Genomic DNA, 15,607 nt, shown 5'->3' on the forward strand with positions numbered 1-15,607 from the left:
AAAGGTATGTGAAAGACAAGAATACACTAGATGGTACTATAATAAGTTTTATTTTTGGGAAATCAAGTGATTTTTTTAATACATAGTATTGTTTTTCAATTCGTAACTTTAAAGGTTTATGTTTACGTAAACATTTAAAGAAGAAAGTAGTGGAGAATTATTAAAAATTTGAAGATTTAGGTTGAATTTAATTAATTCACCACTACAACACTAGTCATTTGGGTTCTTTGAATTTGAGAAGTTATGTGTCTATATGAGAGTTTGCCCTTGTGGTCATGAATTGCATTGAAAAAGTGTTCAGTTCAATCCTTAAAAAGTACTTTAAGAACTAAACATCAAACTCTTTCAATGCAATTTAAGACCATAATTGCAAACCCTCACTAGACACACAACCATCGAAGTCCAATACACACAAAAGACTAGTGTTGTTGTGGTGAAAACAATTCAACATAACGCTCCATATTTATAATAGCTCTTCACTAGTTTTTTCTTCAAACTACTCGGTGTGGGACTTAGACGAGTATCCACTTTTTCTACTTCTTACTATCATCTTCACAATACTTGATGTGGGACTTGAATAAACACCCAATTTTTCACAAAAAAATAGGCATCAGCTCGGAAGTCACACAAAAGGTTAAAGGCATATTGCTTCGAAGATGAATCTCACTATATCAATAGCAACATGTTGATCTCTTATTTTCGTAAGAGGAATGTTATTCCATGCGTGTAAAAGGTATGCGATAGACAAGTATACACTAGATGGTACTATAATAAGTTTTATTTGGGGAAATAAAGTGATTTTTTAATTCATAGTCCTGTTTTTCATTGCGTAAATTTTAAGGTTTATGTTTACGTAAACATTTAAAGAAGAAAGTACTGGAGAGCTATTAAAAATTTGAATGTTTGGGTTGAATTGTATTAATTCACCAATACAACACTAGTCATTTGAGTTCTTTTTATTTGTGAGTTTATGTGTCTATTTGGGAGTTTGCCCTTGTGGTCATGAATTGCATTGAAAAAGGTTTTTATTCAATCCTCAAAATGTAATTTAAGGACTTAGCCACAAACTCTTTCAATGAAATTTAAGACCACCAATGAAAACCCTCACAAGACACATAACCATCGAATTCCAATACACACAAAAAGACTAGTGTTGTTGTGGTGAATGGAACTCAACCTAACGCTTCCTATTAGTAGTCTTTCACTACTTTTTTCTTCAAACTGCTCTCTATAGGACTTAGACGAGTGTCCGCTTTTTCTACTTCTAACTAGCTTCTTGACCATGCTTGATGTGGTACTTGGAAAAATACTCACATTAGCACAACAAATAGGCATCATCTCGGAAGTCATACAAAAGGTTAAAGGCCTAATGCTTCGAATATGAATCTTACTATATCAATAACTACAAGTTGATGTCTCATTTTCGTAAGAGGAATTTTATTCCATGCGTGTAAAAGGTCTGCGATAGGAAAGAATACACTAAATGGTACTATAATAAGTTTTATTTTTGGAAATCAAGTGATTTTTTAATACATAGTCATGTTTTTGATTGCGTGACTTTTACGGTTTCTGTTTAAATAAACACATGAAGAAGAAAGTAGTTGAGAACTATTAAAAATTGAAGATTAATGTTGAATTGTATTAATTCCCCACTACAACACTAGTCATTTGGGTTCTATGAGTTTGTGAAGTTATGTGTCTATATAAGAGTTTACCGTTGTGGTTATGAATTGCATTGAAAGATTTTTCTATTCATCCTTAAAACATAATTTAAGGACTAAATTGCAAACTCTTTCAATGCAATTTAAGACCATAATTGCAAACCTTCACAAGAAAAACAACCATCAGCGTTCAATGCACACAGAAGACTAGTGTTGTTGTGGTGAAAACAACTCAACCTAACACTCCATATTTATAACAGCTCCTCACTACTTTTTTTCTTAAACTGCTCGTTGTGGGACTTAAACAAGTGTCCGTTTTTTCTACTTCTTACTTGCATCTTCAGAATACTTGATCTGAGACTTGAATAAATACCTATTTTTTCAGAAAACATAGACATTATCTCGGAAGTCATACAAAATGTCAAAGGCCCAATACTTCGAATATGAAACTCACTATATCAATAACTACGAGTTGATCGCTCATTTACCTAGGAGGAATGCTATTCCATGCGAATAAAAGGTCTATGAAAGACAAGAATACACTAGATGGTACTATAATAAGTTTTTCTTATGAAATCAAGTAAATTTTTAATCCACAGTCATGTTTTTCATTGCATTACTTTTACGGTTTCTGTTTACATAGACACATGAAGAAGAAAGTAGTGGAGAACTATTAAAAATTGAAGATTTAGATTGAATTGTATTAATTCACCACTACAACACTAGTCATTTGGGTTTTTGAATTAGAGAAGTTATGTGTCTATATGAGAGTTTACCCTTGTGGTCATGAATTGCATTGAAAAAGTTTTCAGTTCAATCCTTAAAATGTAATTTAAGGACTAAACAACAAACTCTTTCAATGCAATTTAAGACCATAATTGCAAACCCTCACTAGACACACAACCATCGAAGTCCAATACACACAAAAGACTAGTGTTGTTGTGGTGAAAACAATTCAACCTAACGCTCCATATTTATAATAGCTCTTCACTAGTTTTTTTCTTCAAACTACTCGGTATGGGACTTAGACGAGTATCCGCCTTTTCTACTTTTTACTATCATCTTCACAATACTTGATGTGGGACTTGAATAAATACCTAATTTTTCACAAAAAAATAGGCGAAGTCACACAAAAGGTTAAAGGCATATTGCTTCGAAGATGAATCTCACTATATCAATAACAACATGTTGATCTCTTATTCTCGTAAGATGAATGTTATTCCATGCATGTAAAAGGTATGCGACAGACATGTATACACTAGAGGGTACTATAACAAGTTTTATTTTGGGGAAATCAAGTGATTCTTTTAATACGTAGTCCTGTTTTTCATTGCGTAAACATTTAAAGAAAAAAGTAGTGGAGAGCTATTAAAAATTTGGATGTTTAAGTTGAATTGTATTAATTCACCACTACAACACTAGTCATTTGAGTTCTTTTCATTTGTGAATTTATGTGTCTATATGAGAGTTTGCCCTTGTGGTCACAAATTGCATTGAAAAAGTTTTCAATTCATCCTCAAAATGTTATTTAAGGAATAATTAAACTGTAAACTATTTCAATGCAATTTAAGACCATAATTGCGAACCCTCAAAAGACACACAACCATCGAAGTCCAATACGTGCAAAAGACTAGTGTTGTTGTGGTGAAAACTACTCCACCTAACGCTCCATATTTATAACAGATCGCCGCTACTTTTTTCTCAAACTACTCATTGTGGGACTTAGACGAGTGTCCGCTTTTTCTACTTCTTACTAGCATATTCACAATATTTGATGCGAGACTTCAATAAATACTCAATTTTTCACAAAATATAGGCATTATCTCGGAAGTCATGCAAAAAGTTAATAAAAGGTCTACGAAAGACAAGAATTCACTAGATGGTACTATAATAAGTTTTATTTTGGGGAAATTAAGTAAGATTTTCATATATTGTCCTATTTTTCATTGCGTAAGTTGTACGATTTCTGTTTACAAAGACACATGAAGAAGAAAGTAGTGGAGAGCTATTAATAATTGAAGATTTAGGTTGAATTGTATTAATTCACCACTACAACACTAGTCATTTGGGTTCTTTGAATTTGTAAAGTTATGTGTCTATGTGAGAGTTTTCCCTTGTGGTTATGAATTGCATTGAAAAAACTTTCAATTCTTCCTCAAAATGTATTTAAGGAGTAAACTGCAAACTCTTTCAATGCTATTTAAGACCATAATTGCAAACCCTCACAAGACACACAATCATCGAAGTCCAATACACACAAAAGACTAGTGTTGTTGTGCTGAAAACATTTCAACCTAACGCACCATATTTATAACAGCTCTTCACTACTTTTTTCTCAAACTACTCATTGTGGGACTTAGACGAGTGTCCGCTTTTTCTACTTCTTACTTGATGTGGGACTTGAATTAATACCCATTTTTCAGAAAACATAATGTTATCTCGGAAGTCATACAAAAGGTAAAAGCCACATGGCTTCGAATATGAATCTCACTATATCAATAACTACGAGTTGATCGCTCATTTACCTAGGAGGAATGTTATTCCATGCGAATAAAAGGTATACGAAAGACAAGAATACACTAGATGGTACTATAATAAGTTTTTCTTATGAAATCAAGTAAATTTTTAATACATAGTCATGTTTTTCATTGCACAACTTTTACAGTTTCTGTTTACATAGACACATGAAGAAGAAAGTAGTGGAGAACTTTAAAAAACTGAAGATTTACATTGAATTGTATTAATTCACCACTACAACACTATTCATTTAGGTTCTTTGAATTAGAGAAGTTATGTGTCTATATGAGAGTTTGTCCTTGTGGTCATGAATTGCATAAAGTTTTCAGTTCAATCCTTAAAATGTAATTTAAGGACTAAACTGCAAACTCTTTCAATGCAATTTAAGACCATAATTGCAAACCCTCACTAGGCACACAACCATCGAAGTCCAATACACACCAAAAGCCTAGTGTTGTTGTCGTGAAACAATTCAAATTATCACTCCATATATAATAGCTCTTCACTAGTTTTTTCTTCAAACTACTCGGTGTGGGACTTAGACCATTATCTGCTTTTTCTACTTTTTACTATCATGTTCACAATACTTGATTTGGGACTTGAATAAATATCCAAATTTTCACAAAAAACAGGCATCATCTCGGAAGTCACACAAAAGGTTAAAGGCATATTGCTTTGAAGATGAATCTCACTATATCAATAACAACATGTTGATCTCTTATTTTCGTAAGATTGAGGAATGTTATTCCATGCGTGTAAAAGGTATGCGCTAGACAAGTATACACTAGATGGTAGATGGTACTATAATAAGTTTTATTTTGGGGAAATCAAGTGATTTTTTTAATACATTGTCCTGTTTTTCATTGCGTAAATTTTAAGGTTTATGTTTACGTAAACATTTAAAGAAGAAAGTAGTGGAGAGCTATTAAAAATTTGGATGTTTAGGTTGAATTGTATTAATTCACCACTACAACACTAGTCATTTGAGTTCTTTTCATTTGTGAATTTATTTGTCTATATGAGAGTTTGTCATTGTGGTCATGAATTGCATTGAAAAAGTTTTCAATTCATCCTCAAAATGTAATTTAAGGACTAATTAAATTGCAAACTATTTCAATGCAATTTAAGACCATAATTGCGAACCCTCAAAAGACACACAACCAACGAAGTCCAATACGTGCAAAAGACTAGTGTTGTTGTGTTGAAAACTACTCCACCTAACGCTCCATATTTATAACAAATCTTCACTACTTTTTCTCAAACTACTCGTTGTGGGACTTAGACGAGTGTCCGCTTTTCTACTTTTTACTAGCATATTCACAATACTTTATGTGAGACTTGGATAAATACCCATTTTTTCAGAAAACATAGGCATTATCTCGGAAGTCATACAAAAGGTTAATAAAAGGTCTACGAAAGACAAGAATTCACTAGATGGTACTATAATATATACTTGATGTGAGACTTGAATAAATACCCATTTTTTCACAAAACATAGGCATTATCTCGGAAGTCATACAAAAGGTTAATAAAAGGTCTACGAAAGACAAGAATTCACTAGATGGTACTATAATAAATACTTGATGTGAGACTTGAATAAATACCCATTTTTTCACAAAACATAGGCATTATCTCGGAAGTCATACAAAAGGTTAAAGGCCCAATTCTTCAAATATGAGTCTCACTATATCAATAACTATGAGTTGGTCGCTCGTTTAGATAGGAGAAATGTTATTCCATGCGAATAAAAGGTCTGCGAAAGACAAGAATACACTAGATGGTACTATAATAATTCTTTCTTAGGTAATCAAGTGAAGATTTAGTACATAGTTCTGTTTTTTATTTCGTACCTTTTACGATTTCTGTTTACATAAACACATGAAGAAAGTAGTGGAGAACTATTAAAATTTTGAAGATTTAGGTTGAATTTAATTAATTCACCACTACAACACTAGTCATTTGGGTTCTTTGAATTAGAGAAGTTATGTGTCTATATGAGAGTTTGCCCTTATGGTCATGAATTGCATTGAAAAAGTTTTCAGTTTAATCCTCAAAATGTAATTTAAGGACTAAATTGCAAATTCTTTCAATGCAATTTAAGACCATAATTGCAAACCTTCACTAGACACACAACCATCGATGTCCTATATACACAAAAGACTAGTATTGTTGTGGTGAAAACAATTCAACCTAATGCTCCATATTTATAATAGCTCTTCACTACTTTTTTCTTCAAACTACTCGGTGTGGGACTTAGTCGAGTATCCGCTTTTTCTACTTCTTACTAGCATTTTCACAATACTTGATGTGAGACTTGAATAAATACCCACTTTTTCACAAAAAAATTGTCATCATCTCGGAAGTCATACAAAAGGTTAAAGACATATTGGTTCGAATATGAATCTCACTATATCAATAACAACGTGTTGTTTATTCTTGTGGTTGTCTTGCATTTGGCAAAAACAACCTGATGTCGAAGAAGATGTTCTGCCATCTACCTTTGTGTAGCACATGACATTAGTCCATTAATTAGAGTGTTTATGTGTGCCCTTAAAACCTGTTGAAGATTTGATTTGTGGTTACTTGCGGTTTAAGTAGCTTTATCGTGGTTCATTTATTGTGGGCTGGTTTAATTGTTGAGGCAATTCCTGATTGAAGATTGTTCTCTATTGCTTTTAATGGTTGATTGATTTTGTAACGCAATCAAGATCCTGAAGATTGCGTTTTGATGTGTTGTTGTTGGACTACTTGCTTCAGCCTCTGAAAATCCTAGTGTGGCTGCTAGTGCATATAAATATGAAGACCTAAAACATAAAGACTATAAAGCAAGTTATTTTTTCCAAAAATCAACTGAAATGTTTAGCTCATACTTCATAGTAGTGTTTTTCATTTCGTAATTTTTTAATTTTTTAGGATTTTTGTTTACGTAAACATTAGTCATGTTTTTAATTTATTGTTCTTCAATTTCTTTGAATTTCTTTTTATATGTTTTCATATTGACTTTTTTTCTTTGGCAAGCCACATCGGAAAGTCTTTGCAATACCTCTTGAGTTTCCGCGCTTTGTTAATTTCACACCACCGTACTGGAAAATCCTTTTAAAACCGTTTACTGTTGTTGTAGATTGAGAGGATTCACTAGTTCATATTTTTAAAGAAGATATATCACACCTTTCAGGAAAAACAATTTTAATTTAACTTGATAAAGAAATTTCTGTATGAAGGTGTGATGAGCTGGAGTAGGAATCCTTACTTAACGCATTAGCTTGACATATATATTGTGAAATAGCTAATGAAGTCGATGAAAGTCCTATTCTATACACATATCATGAATTTTCTGTGAGAATTCACAAATAATCTTTTCATTGTGCAAGACAAGCAGAAGATGATCGCCATTAGGTCTAAAAAAAATATATCATGAAGCTTAATCATACATCTTTCTACTTTTTATTATTACCCATACAGCTGATCAGAAAAGGCCAGCTACATTCTTCCTATACCAACCCAACACCTTGATATTTATATTAAATTATTTACCAATATAACACATCAAGAAGTCATCTGAAATTCTTGTTATGATCCAGATAATTTTTGTAGTAAAACTGCGGGATCATCAGAAAAAATATGGGAACTTGATGGTTTTTTTTGGCATGTCGTGGATTATTGAGGCTTTTAGCATGTTATAGATCTACTTATTTTTCTGCAACTTTGGCACTTGATCAGAAAGTACTTGCAGAAACTTCTTTCCAGAAATAATTTTCTTTAGAATAACTTGCTTCAAATTAATGGTTTTTGGTTATTGTTTAGAAGAAACAAGTAGTTTCTACATATAACTCAAACAAATTAAAGATATACATTATTATCATATTCACCATATTGTTTACAAGACATGTTACTCATCACTCTTATCTTTCCTCATCTTAGGACCAAGGCAATACAAATTATCTAGGATAGCCAGAAAGTTAATTAAATTCATGAGACTAGTTAATCAAAGACTGTAACCAAGTTCATAATCTTGGAACATCCCTTCTGGCAGAAGAACTTGATTAGTTGAAGAGTCCCAAGAGTTTGAGGATCCTGATTTGGTGTCAGAATCATTGGACCACCAAATCAAACTGTCCTTTGATCCACCATTCATCTCTCTGAAACAATCAAATTGATCAGCCACCACATGATGATCTTCCTCCTGCTGTGGCATGTAACTACCCACTGTTCTGTTGTTGAGAATGTCATCGAGTTCAGTTTGCAGTGCACCAACTTGCTGAAACTGAAACTGAAACCCCATATTATAATTCTTCTCAGAACCTTCTCCTCTTGGTGCAACACTCCCAGAAGCAGAGAAGGGAACAGAACTGTTACTCAAAGGACTCTCCAAAACACCACCAACCTGTGGTGTGGTGTTAATATTGATCTTAGCACCATCTTGTTGAAGCACAACACCATCACCAAAAGAAGGCTTGTAGAACTCATCTTTTTGTTGCATGATCACAGGGTTGCTGTTAGAGCCATCATGATTATTCAAGGGCTGCTGTTGCTGCAGGCTCTGGTGGATCATTTTTTCTTGAAAAGGATGCAACTTGTTGGGCCAGAGTGTAGGGTTATTGGTGTTGTTGTAGAAAGAGAAAGGGTTCTGAAAACTCTGAAGTTGCATATGAAGTTGGAGTCTTTCAAGTGCAGAACTGCTCAGTGCATTGTTTGAATAAGAATTCTCCTCTATTGATCCATTTGTGTCTTTTGTGCTGTGGTTAGATTGTTTTCTCCTCCCAAGCAATTTCTTCTTCAATCTGGTGTTCCAGTAGTTCTTGATGTCATTGTCAGTCCTTCCAGGTAGCTGAGCAGCAATAATGGACCACCTAAACAAACATAGAGATATGAAGTTAATTACAAGGATTCTCAAGTTTCTAGGAATAGCTAAAGGAAAAATTAACATGGGGAGATTCTAGTGACAAAGCAAAAGGACAAATAAACTGTGTTGAAGCACATGGAGATTGGGGTTAATTTCAAGAGAAAAAGACCTGCTGCCAATGCTAATGTACAGGCTGCAAATGATGTTGTCTTCTTCTTCAGTAAATCCACCATGTTTGATGTTTGGCCTCAAGTAATTTAACCACCTAAGCCTGCAACTCTTTCCACATCTCTTGAGCCCTGGGAATCATTTGTCCATTAATCAATGATTATTATAATCAAATTAAGTTTATCTTTCCAAAGCCAAACTAAGTACTATAAGATTAATTACTCTCTCTATATATATACTACAAGAAGATGTAAATTAAAGAAGAAAAAAAATGTAACATACCTATTTTCTGAGGAAGAGCAATCCAATTGTTTCCAGTTCCATTCTTTTCTATGTAGGATTTGAGTGCAGCATCTTCTTCAGGAGACCAAGGTCCTTTCTTCACGTTGGCCTTGTCACAGCATGGAGCTCTACCCATGGTTTTGTTGTTGTGAATTGTGATTATCTCTCTCTTTCTAATCAGGTTTAATTTCTTCTCTCCTTAATTTCTTTGTGTTGGAGGAAATATGAAGGAAGAGAGAATTGGGAAAACTCGAGGAAGGAAGAGAATGATTTATAGGGCGGAAGAGTGGCTGATGTGATGGTTAAAAGGACAAAAAGTCTTACACCTCTTCCACTCCCTCAGCAGATATGGAATAATGTTATGTTGACACTCGAAACACACTTACAGTCTCTTACCGTCGGTCTGATAAGGAAAAGAAAACAGAAAAATTAAAAACATGATAGGCGATGTAATCATCAGAACAGTAGAGAAATATGAAGAAAATATGATGGAAATGTGACGTAAAAAAAAATGAAGTGTGAATGAATTGATGATACCACTAAATGTGTATATACTATATTCAAGTTCTAGGGTTTATATCAACTATCTCTTTCTCTTTCTCTGTCCTCCTTTTTGGATTAGTTTGCTCATTCCCGTTTAATTATCCATGCAACTGGACAAACGTAACGCAAATTTCTTCTTCTTTTCCCATAAAATATTACACGGCTTTTCACAGGTCCATTAGTTTAATAGTACTTGATCAAAGAAGTCTCCATCCTCTTATTTTGTCTTCATTTTCCTTCAAAATGTTCCATTGTCAAGCCATCTCAACTTTACTAAATATCACACAAATTGCAGCAGCCTATACGGGTAATTACTTGATGGTTGTGTAAGGTTGGTTTTGTTAATTACTAGTAACTTATAAAATTTAGTCATAATTTCTGTTACACATAATTATAAACTGAACTCAATAAATTACAAACATAACAGCACACCATGGTACTGTATGATAGAATTTCTTAATTTATATGAATATTGAAAAGAAAAAAAAATTGATAAGCAAAACTCATTTAAGGAAGTACTAGGGGTACCTCAACCCAAAATGAGTACAAATAGGAAACCAAACAAACAGAAAACAAAAGCAGAAAAAACATGGGATAATCGAACAACTCAAAGCCCGAGTTATATATATATATATATATCTTTCATAAGAAAATCTCTTTAGCACTCATCTAAAAGTTGGAAGAGTTTCATACTCTTTAAAAATTTAGGTTTAATTTGTCATATTTTTTTATAATTTACAACCGAATCATTTATACTCTAAATAATGAACTGAAGGATTCTAAACTCCTCTCATTTTGAAAGGGTACTGAGCAACACCCCATTACCGAATTTAAGAATTTTCGTTGATAATATAGCAACAGTGGAATTGGGGGAGTCAAGAATTGTAGCAATGATTCATTCACATCTCATTATTTATTCACTTCCACACAATTTTATGTCTATCTGTCTTATCCTTTTCTATCATATCATCTATCACATTTTATATTTTTTTTCTCTCTTTTCTTCCTTTCACTCATATCCCTCCACTTCTTTCCACCTCCTAAGAGGTGTGAACAAAAAAAGTTTCAAGAGTTTCTTTGATTCAGCCAAAAACATGATCATATAAAAAGCAAATGCACTTACACATAAAAGATGAGGTTATATAATTTGTTGTTATTTTAGTAGCATTATATTGTGCTAAGAATTATGAAAATGTTGCCATTAATGAAAGAGCAATCCTGTGACGATGGACCATTTTAAAAACTAATTCAATTATGAATCATATTTTTATATCTAATATTTAGTTCATATTATTTATAATATGTTAAAATTAATTTGTAAAGAAATTTTTTTAATTTGTGAACCAAAATTTTCTTTATTTTTAAAACATGGTAGACAAAGTCTTGAGGCAAATGCAACATGCATTATTTTTGGGGGGTGGGGTTGAATAATGACGCACTTGGATAGCTGCATTTAGTCAAAGCAAATGTTCGTAGAAGGATATGTGTGTTCCGTACTTTTTCCTTTCTTATCATCAAAATTGGAAATCATGCTTTGAATTTCAGATATTCCATATGACGCTTGTCTTTGAAATTGAGATTGAGATATTATTATTGCGACAAAACATGGTCCTGAACAGACTTCATAGTTCCCTTAAAATGGAAAACATTACACTGTAAGGAAAGGTTCTCTGAATATTTAATCTCCACATAACTAGCAAGCGATATATGTTTCTTTTTTTACACGTTATAAAATGTTTACAGTACTATTTAGATATGTATGTTTGACCATTTGAGCATGAAGCTGGGAAACTATAGTCAATGCCTTGAAAAATGTATCCATCCTTGTTTGCTTTCACCACAAAATCATAACCAACTGATTCTTATTTGAAATTAACCACACCAATGAAAACTGGCATTTTTAATCTTTTTTACGAAAGTTTAACATTGTTCTTTGACTCTCAAGTGTATCACCCCTTCTATCTCTACCTGCCTATGGACTTAGAACAAATTATTGACATGACATATGAATTAGAGACGCATAATTATTATTTAACATATAGTAATTGTCAACTTAGAGTTTTATACTGGGTCTAAGTAAGTGGTTAGGAGAGATCCGTACCACTCTTTACCGGATAGGGCTCTAGGGAGACAAATTAACATGAGGTTCAACTATATAGATGTATTGAGAAATTTTCTTGGTCTTTTGATAGAAAAATTACACTCTATGAAAGGACTACATATATGGATTGAAAAAGTTGGGTATGAATATGTCAAAACTCTTAAAGAATTTGCTTAGATTGATGGGACATACACTATAAAAAAGAGCATATTACTAACGACTGAATGATAAATTACTGATGATAAACGGAGGGCTAAAAAGTCGTCGGTATTGGACTCACCGGTTATTTATACTAATGATTTCAAAAGTCATCGGTAATTTACCAACGCTTTAAGAAAGCCATGAGTAATTTCATCAATATATTCCTACATGTATGCCTTATTACTACCCAACCTTTTCAATTAATAAAAATTAAATGATCATGCATCATCATCATAATTATGTCCATAAATTTTATAGGGATCCAAATCAACATCTAGCACATGAAGAAGACCGAACAACAATAAGCGGAGTAGACCAGAGCGAAAAAGCAGCTAGAGTATGATGCATATAATAAAAACATAAAAACATGAATTTTATAGAACTGTTTTTAACATGATTCACCATATAATTGTCGTGAAAATAGGTCATAATCCTTAGTTGTCCAAAGTTATAGTAGATGAATGCAAATTCTGCTTGGACTCTGGATTGATTGTGCAATAATGTAGAGCAATGAGATTAATTATAAAACTAGAAAAAGAAAAAAGTCAAACTTCTATAAAATTTATCAATATTTTTCTTTTTAGTTAAGATGAATGATTTGGTTATTATCAACAAACGATGCCCCATTTCATTTATTTATTTGTTCCTGTTTGACAAGTTGGGTAGGACATATTAAAGACAATATGAAACTATCAAAACTAGCAAAAGTAGTAAAAACCAAACAGAAAGACATTTGGCTTGCAATATTTTGAGAAGATGCACCACTCATTGACCTTGGTTTCCCAATTTAATATTCCAACTAGTGTTTTTTTAATCAAGAAGCAGGAAAATAAAGGTCTGGAACCACGCCCACATGAAAATATAACAAGAGGATACCATCAAATTCAAAAAGCATTTAGCTCCCTAATTAATAAACATTAATATCTTTATCACATCAAATAGTCGATGAAGAAAACAACATGCTTCTGCTTGTCTTTCTATAACTAAGAATCTTTGCATTGACGCTGTATTTCATTTTTTCTTCAAGGTGAAGAGAAATAGGGAAAACAAACAGTACATTTCATCATCATGAAGACCGAATTAAACTGGTGAAACAGCTGATAAACACAGTTTTGATGAGAGGATAAACATGAAATGAATACAGTAAACCCAAATAACGTATTATGTACATTAATGATTAATATGTGTATAACTCATAAGTATCCCCCACGGACTTCAAGCGGGTATTGCTATATTGTTGTAGTTTTAATTATTTTTTGAAATAGCTGTATTTTTATTTCAATATCATGGAAAAATCTATCTATATATATATATATGTAAAGCACACTTGTGTTTTTTGCATGCAATAAATGCATTAAATCATAAAAGCTCACATACTTTTATATTAAATACATTAAAAAATAAATAATTTAATAAATTAAAAACTGAAAAAAAATTGTATTATAAAAAACTATTCAACTACTTATATTAAATTACAACATTCATAGACTTAAAATTGACTTGAGCTTTACATTTAAAAAATTTAAAAAATCAAAATTAAAAACAAAATAATATTTATTAATAATTAATTTAGATAAAATAATTTTAAAATAAAAAAATTTCTATATATATATATATACATATGTAAAGCAGACTTGAAAAAATAACATTAAACACATAAAAAATAGTAAATTTATTTTGAATTAAAAACATTAAATAAAAAAATTGAAAACTAAAATAAAAACTACATGAACTTTATAATTCATTATATTAATTATTAATTGTTAAACTTTTAAATTTCTCATATTTAAAAGTAAATATTAAAATTTAAAACTTTTCAATTTCTCTTATTTAAAATGAAATATTTAAATTATTTAAATTTTTATTATTCATTACAACTTAAGGTGAATTTAAAAAAAAAAATTAATTGAAATTGACTACCTTACATTAATGACAATAATAGATTGTTAATAATAATTTGTTTATATTCTTTACATTATTGTTTATAATAATTATAAATCTTATTAGTTATTAATCATAAGTTGAGAAATTTTAAAAAAATAAAAAATAAAACTTATTACTATTTATTACTTATAAAAAATATTTATTAATAATTAATATCGAAAAATAGTTGAAAATTAAAAAAATGTCTCTATAAGATATTAATATTACTATATCGAATGTGTATATTATTTGAAAAAAAAAATTAATATGATTTTTGATCTATAATATAGAAGTAAAAATAATTTGAGGAAGCATAACAGAGAAAAATAATTATAACAAAAGTTGAATAAATTTAAATTTACTAAATAATATTTTACGATACTAAAATAATAACTTATTATAATTTTTAAGTTAAAATTATTTCAAGTTCAAAAAAAGTTAAAATTATTTTATTGTTGATAAAAAAGTATAAAAAAAATATGTTATTATAACTTATATTAAAACCTTATTACTTGATTTAAAATATTTTAAATTCACTTAAGGATTTTTCAAATTATTAAATTGGTTTTTAAAGATTAGTTATGATTGAAAAATAGAATAACATATGGGGACAATAATTGAGTATCAATGTTTACAACCGGATATATGATAAATCAGCACCTCTGCAATTGAAACCACAATAATAAACCTAAAAACAGAGAACCCAAATCAATAAAATATATTACAACCAAAGTTTTCAAAATTAATTTAATACTAATACAAAAGAAATTTAATTACACTGTAATAATTTTTATACTATATTAAAAAAATAGTGTAAATAAACTCGTGCAACGCACGGGTATTATTTCTAGTAGTAAGTATTTCAAAAGTTTATAACATCCCACATTGAATATTTAGGAAGCCTTCTAAATGTTTATATAGTACACTTCACATTAATTGTAGTTGTAGCTTGAGAGTCTAAAAAGGGAGTTGACCTCGTGTACATGAGATTGTTATTATTGATTTTTTCTAAATTTACATTTTTCACATGTGCACCGCCTTCGCACAGAGATACAACACAATAACATTTCTACAGTTGAATTAATCTCACTAGCTCTAATCTCCCAGTTTATATCGGAAGGGACTCATTAAATCAGAGGGAGTGTTTAAGATAATATCCAAATAAAACTCTTGAGGATGGTGAATCTCTTTGCCTATAAATGTTATGCCGAATTCGCACAGCAAACACAATAACATTTCTTCTTTCTAGATCTCCTTTTTGTTCCTGGACATACTGTTGAATTAATCTCACTAGTTAGTCCTAATGACCTGGTCTATATTGGAAGGAACACGTTAAATCAGGAGAGTGTTTGAGATAAAATTCAAATA

The 15,607-nt window shown here is 31.0% G+C and overlaps 1 protein-coding gene across 1 annotated transcript; it reads right to left on the reverse strand.

Annotated features, from left to right (window-relative positions):
- Nucleotides 1–8,005: 8,005 nt before the first annotated feature.
- On the reverse strand, nucleotides 8,006–9,755 carry LOC130715788 (transcription factor MYB36). Its single transcript, XM_057565912.1, has 3 exons — nucleotides 9,472–9,755; nucleotides 9,191–9,320; nucleotides 8,006–9,028 (listed from the first exon to the last, which is right to left on the reverse strand). The coding sequence occupies exons 1-3, from the start codon at nucleotides 9,605–9,607 to the stop codon at nucleotides 8,164–8,166; spliced, it is 1,131 nt and encodes a 376-aa protein (XP_057421895.1). The 5' UTR covers nucleotides 9,608–9,755; the 3' UTR covers nucleotides 8,006–8,163.
- Nucleotides 9,756–15,607: the final 5,852 nt, after the last annotated feature.

Source organism: Lotus japonicus, chromosome 4 (assembly GCF_012489685.1).
Source record: "Lotus japonicus ecotype B-129 chromosome 4, LjGifu_v1.2".
NCBI lineage: Eukaryota > Viridiplantae > Streptophyta > Magnoliopsida > Fabales > Fabaceae > Lotus > Lotus japonicus.